At 55.2% G+C, this 6074-nt stretch overlaps 1 protein-coding gene across 1 annotated transcript in view; it reads left to right on the top strand.

The window, feature by feature from the left end:
• The first annotated feature begins 1216 nt into the window (after positions 1-1216).
• COL6A1 (collagen type VI alpha 1 chain) overlaps positions 1217-6074 on the top strand; it is a 44169-nt gene continuing 39311 nt past the window's right edge. The window contains exons 1-2 of the mRNA XM_074189896.1: positions 1217-1585; positions 2242-2371. Of these exons, the coding sequence (XP_074045997.1) occupies positions 1456-1585; positions 2242-2371 (260 nt within the window). The 5' untranslated portion in view covers positions 1217-1455. The remainder of the gene's footprint in view (positions 1586-2241; positions 2372-6074) is intronic.

Genomic DNA, 6074 nt, shown 5'->3' with positions numbered 1-6074 from the left:
ACCACAGTATTAACCAAGACTACAGATTAAATTGCCTGTGGTCAGTCCCTATTTCTCTGAAAAGGGCTGCTCTGGGGCAGTTTCTCGTCCTTCGTAACTTGTCAGTCCTAGATTTGCCTGGGACCAGAATGGGGAGAGCCCATGTCCAACTGGGCAGGCATCCTAGCCTTGCCTGACCCAGCTCTGCAGAGGCTTTTTATGGAAGGAAAGAAAAAGGCCCTGGCAGGGAAACGCCTCCTTGGGCTAAATGGCTTAACCAACCAGGTTGCTGTCAGAAAAGGCAGCTGTTTGGGAGCTGCTTAGCAGGACGCCTGGTGTCTGTTCTCTCTGTCTGTCCCTTACCTTCTGGTCTTGCCCCTGGGGACCTCACTCTTCTGTAAAGCAGAGAGACAGGGACGTGGGGCGCTTCCTCATGGAGATCACATCCAGTGAGCCTAGGGGCCCTTCTGTAGTGGGTGTTACTGGCCAAAACTTCTGGGTGATCACACTGGAGGCCAAAGGCAGCTCAGAAGAGCTTCCACAAATCTTGTTTTCACCTCGTGAAGAGGAAGCCTCTTCCTGGGTCTTGGCCTGGCTTTCCAGGCGTGGAAAATCACTGGGGGAAATCAGACCACGTTAAAGACTGGGAAATACTCAGAGCAAGAAGCAGAAAGAGAAGGGAAACTGAGAGACAGAGATGGTGAGACAGAGAGAGAGAGAGAGAGAGAGAGAGAGAGAGAGAGAGAGAGAGAGAGAGGAGAGACAGAGAGGCAGAGAGCCAGAGCCAGAGACAGGCAGCCAGAAGAAGCCCAGGGACAGCGGACAGCCTCCAGAGAAGGCAGGGGCCATCCAGAGTCGTCCTTTCTGCACAACCACTTTAGGACCATGGGTCCAAGCCTTTCTGAAGTTCTCCCTGAGACTGACGGGCCCCTTTGCACAACTCCGGTCAAGTGTGTCCTGCCTACTAAGAGGCTGACTGGGAATCCCAAGCTAGTTCTAGGCCTGGAAGAGAAGGGGGGAGAAGGCCAGAGGTGGGGGTGGGGAAGGGAGTGGCCCAAGCAGCCGCAAGCCCCTAGCCCCAGAGGAGGGCTAGAGGGAAGGAGAAAGGGAGGTAGAGAGAGGGAGGAGGGAGGAGGGTCTCAGTGACTCATTGTCAGACCTCTCGCAACGCAGCTGCCTAGCAGGGCCCCTCCCCTCCAGCGGTGGAGCCCGGCCCTCCCTCTCGCTCTCTCCTCCTCTGTCCCTCCTTCCCTGGGTCTCTCCCTTCCTGCTGCCTGCCAGTGGAACTCAGGGAGAGGGCAGCAAGCCAGGGGGCAGCTCTCTGCTGGGCGCTGGGGGTTAAAGGCAGCAGAGCCCGGCAGAGGCAGAGGTGGGCTGCTGTTTTCCCGGCTAGTTTGCTGTCCTCCTCCTCCTTCTCGTTTTGGCCCCTCTCTCCTGCGGCCCACCCTAGATGAGATTCTCCTCCAGGGTGGCAGAATGAGACTGAGCAGCAGCGGCGGCGGCAGGAGGGGTGGCCCTGGTCTGGTCTCCTGGCTGCTCCAGGGGTGTCTGCTCTGGAGCTGGGCGGCTGCTCAGGATGTCCCCCAGAAAGCCATCGCCTTCCAAGGTAAGGCCCTCTCTCTGGCCTCCCACCGGACTCCAGGGGCCTTGACTTCAGGGGCAGCCCAGGAAGCCAGCGCCTCTGGGGCCGCCGAGAGCACCCTGGCTCCTTCCCGCTGCCCTCCGGAGGAGGACCTGAACTCTGCTCCCTGGCCAGCTGGCCAAAGCTGAGGAGCTCCCGGCCTGCCTCAAGTGGTCCCTAGCAGGGTTGGGGGGCCTGGGAGGTGGGGGGGGGACGAGGAAGAGGTGGCCAATAGTTGTCCAGAGTTAGTGATGCTGATTAGACCCAGAGTGTGACTGAAATGGAGACTCGGGCTTTTGCCCGGGAAGGGGGGATGCAGGACCCCCACCTGGGTAAGACCTGAGACAGCCGGACGAGGCGGCTCCCTCAGACCCCGCCTGGCTGTGTCTCCCATTGAGAGCCCCCATCCCCAGACCCTCCTTCCCCTTCCCCCCTCAAGGGCAAGTCCATGGGGGCCTCTTAGGGAATCTGCTGCTTCTGCCCTGAAGCTCCCCCTGGGCTTGTCCAAGAGTCTGGCACTATGGGCACAGTCCTCTTGGGGTCCTCCCACCCTGCCAACTGATCCTGGATCCCTTAAAGGGGAGGGCGGGAGGGCAGACAGGAAAGTTGCGAGCCCTGACCCTGCCCTCCTTTGAAAACAGACTGCCCTGTGGACCTGTTTTTTGTTCTGGACACCTCGGAGAGTGTGGCCTTGAGGCTGAAGCCCTACGGGAGCCTGGTGGACCAAGTGAAGACCTTCACCAACCAGTTTATTGACAATTTGGTAGACAGGTACAAACCACTCCGATGATTTTCTTTTCTTTTCTTCCTCTTTCTTCCCTGGGGTGGGACATGCAATATGTGGTGCTAGAGGCAGAGAACTGGCCAGAGATCCAGACAGGACTCTGTCTCCATCCCTGCCCCCCTCATTTGGGGGGAGAGGGGGCCTTCTCAAGTTCCATTCTCCTGTGCCTCAGTTGGCTCACTTCTCAGAAGAAGGACTTGGGGGTGGGGGACCCTGCCTCGGATCTGTAATTGTGGCTCAAGGGCAGGGTCCACAGAAGACTTGGGCAGCTTCGGGGGTTGGGGGGCTCTGAGCCTCCTATCTGGGGCTGGGGACTAGCCTTAAAACCCACAAATTTTGCCATGGTCCCTTGAGGCACAGCCTGGTCCCAGAAAGCTGAAGGGTGTGCCTAGAGGCCACCCTTGGTGAGGGGGCATCTCAGGCTCCACAGACAGTCCACCAGGGATAGCCTCTGAGAACATGGGAAGGGGAAGCTGCCGGCCCCTGCAATTCTCAGAGTTTCCTGAGGAGGGCACCCCTTCTTTAGCAATCCTGGGCTCCTGGGCACTGTTGGCTATCCAGAGGGCAGGTCTCGGGCTTTGGCCACTTCTCTGACCTGGGCACTGAAAGCCGGGGTGCAGAGTGGAAGGGGGCAGATTACAGCCCAAACTTAACAGGAGCAAAGCAGGCATCTCTCCTGGGGACATGATGAACTTGTCTAAGATCATTCATTCATTCATTCATTCATTCTGATTTAGACTCCTGACTAAGGGGCTTCTAGTCTTGGATGTGGGGATGACACCCACTTCCTGATCACTAAGACACAGGTAAAGAACGGGCCAGAGGCCAGGTCACTACATGTAAAAGTAAAAGATGTGGGCAGAGGAAGCTTCCCTTTTGTTTCTAGATGGCCAGGGCCTAGCATTGTGCCTGGTACATCTGGCATGTGGAAGACATTCTTGTTTAATCGATTGATTCTGTCGGGGGGGGGGGGCTGTAGGCTGGTCACCAAAAGCTTCTGGGCCTCGGTCCCCCCCCTTTGTTAAAGGAGGAGGGTGAGTAGTTGGACTTGATGTCCCTCCCACCTCTCCAGCTAGGCTCCACAGTTGGGGGAGAAGGACCCACCCAGACAAGGAAGGAGCTGGTTGAGCCCAAGGGGGGATATGGTGGGAGGGTCAGTCTCCACAAAGAAGGGACCTTGGAACCTAACTACCTGGATCCGCCTCTTGCTCAAGGGGCCCATTTAAATCAACCAGATGGAAGGAGCTGTACCCAGGGAGGCAGCTCCAGTTGGGGGGGGGGTAGTCCTCAGGCACTCAAACAGGAGCCAGAGGCCAATCCAGGAGTCCCAGGAGCCCAGCCCCACCCTAACATGACTTAGTCTCCTTCCTGAGCTCGGCCAGAGCCCTGAGGTACAGGCAGCACCCCCTTCTGCTTGGCCCATTCAACTGGAGCCGCTATTCTCAATGGAGATAGAGGTGTCAGCCAGTCCACTAGCATTTAGGTCAGGGTGCCTGTACTATCCTAAGCATGACTGGCCCAGGGTCTCTCAGTCTAATGGGGGAACATCATGTAAACAATGAGGTACAAGGCAGATGGAGGTAATCACAGAGGGAGGTACCAGCACAGAGGGAGACTGAGGAAGACAGGGTTTTAGCAAAGATTTAAAGAAGGCCGGAGAGGTCAGTACAGAGCAGAGTGGGGAGAGTGTTCCTGTAGCCAGGAGGAGGGTCTTGTTCAGGTTGCAGCAAGAGGCTGGGGCCACAGATCACAGAATAGGGTGAGGGTACGATGTAAGAAGGCTGCAGGGGGAGGGGAGGGCCGGCTCTGAAAGCCAAACTACCCTGAGGGAGACAAGAACCTCCGGAGTGAGGTATGTGCTGAACTATGACTCACCTGGACAGCAAAGACCTAGGTCCAGTGGAGCTGCTCTGCTCACTTATCACCAGACCCTCCAGAAGGTCCCTTAATGATTTCCAGGAGCCTTAGTTTCTACACCTGTAAAATGAACCAGGATCAGGAGTTGGTCCTTTACTGCACAGAACAGAGGAAGTAACTGGCAGATTTTGAACATAACATAAACCTGGTCATAGCAGAGCATTAGGAAAATTGTTCGAGCCTTGGGCTGGAGGATGGACTGGCAAGGGAAGAGATGGGAAGCAGGGACCAATGTTGCAATAGCCAAAAGGAAGAGAGCAGGGCCTGGACCGATGGGAGGTCCTGAGTCTGCAGATGAAGCTCTGGATGCAAACAATAGGACTTGGGAAAACATAGGATTTTGAGGTGAGAGGCAGGAAGAGTCTAGATGCCTCCATATTGTGAGCTTGGGCTCTCTGATGGGTAACGTACCAAGAACAAAAGCAGGTTGGGCAAGTTGCCCATCCAGACCAAGCTGTCCAGTGGAATGCAGGACCATCATGGAGAGAAGGGGGACAGGCTGACCCTGGTGCTTGACAGTCATAGGGCTGGAAGTTCCCACCAAATCATGGAAACTGATGACACTGGGGGCAGCTGGGTGGCGCAGAGGATAGAGCACTGGCGCTGGAGTCAGAAGTACCTGAGTTCAAATCTGGCCTCAGACACTTAATAATGACCTAACTGTGTGGCCTTGGGCAAGCCACTTAACCCCATTGCCTTGCAAAAAAAAAAAAACTAAAAAAAATTTTTTTTAATAAAAAAAAGAAATTGATGAGATCACCAAGAGGAAGGAAGACGAAGCCTTAGGTGATGCCCCCTCTCAGGGACAAGCACCAGAAGCAAAACAGACAGAGGAGAAGTCAGGGAGAGAGGAGACCTCTCAAGAGGGCATAGGATCTTGGGAGCCAGGGAAGGGCTGCTCAAGACAGCCTTGGCAGGGACCTTACTAGGACTGACTCCTTCCAGGAAGATGTCTTCCTAGCTAATCCCAACTGCAGGGCCACTGCAAAGAAAGCTTAGGGAGATGTGTTTTTGAGGATTCCCACTCCCCTTTGAGGAGCTCTATTCCACTTCCAGTAGTGTCTCCTCCCACACCACTTAGCACTTAGCACTTAGCACTCTAAGAGACCTCCATCTTCTCCCTCCTGATCAAAACTTGCTCTCCAGAAAGAATCTGACTTCAGTCATTTACACTTTAGTGTAAATTTATGTTACTAGATTGGCGATTTTGGCCTTCTCTCTCATTGTGGAATGAAAGACTTTGAACCTGCCCCTTCTCCACCCTATCCCAATTAGAGGTGCCAGAAGTTCCCAGGAGTAAATGGGATAGGAAATAGCTGTTTTCTGACAGCCTCCCCTGCCACCTCGGCCCCATCCCTAAGGCCAGCCCTCCAGAAGCACATACCACTGTCCACCAGCTCTCAGGGAGGGCAAGCCTTTCTCCTTGCCCCCCGCCACACACACACACACACACACACACACACACACACACACACACACACATTAGACTGGGAGAAGATAGAGAAAAGAATCAGAAGATCAGCTGGGCAATGGGAGCCGGGATTTATTCTCCTGGAGATGCTGAGGTTTGGGCAGGAAGATCCATATGCTCAGCTTGTTGTGTTGCCGTCAAGTACAAGATGAAGCCAAGAGCCTCTTGACTGGGAACCTTGAGTGGGGTGGCCGCATACTCCCCAAGATCAGCAGAGGAGAGGGCATGGGTAGAGAGGACCACGGGAAATTGGGCAGCTGCTTGGCTGGGCCAAGGTGAGGGATGGCCCGCTTATGCATCCT

This window comes from Macrotis lagotis, chromosome 5, assembly GCF_037893015.1.
Source record: "Macrotis lagotis isolate mMagLag1 chromosome 5, bilby.v1.9.chrom.fasta, whole genome shotgun sequence".
In the NCBI taxonomy this organism is placed as follows: Eukaryota; Metazoa; Chordata; class Mammalia; order Peramelemorphia; family Peramelidae; genus Macrotis; species Macrotis lagotis.
The sequence above is the reverse complement of the archived record's forward strand: the minus strand, read 5'-3'. Positions and strand labels throughout refer to the sequence as shown.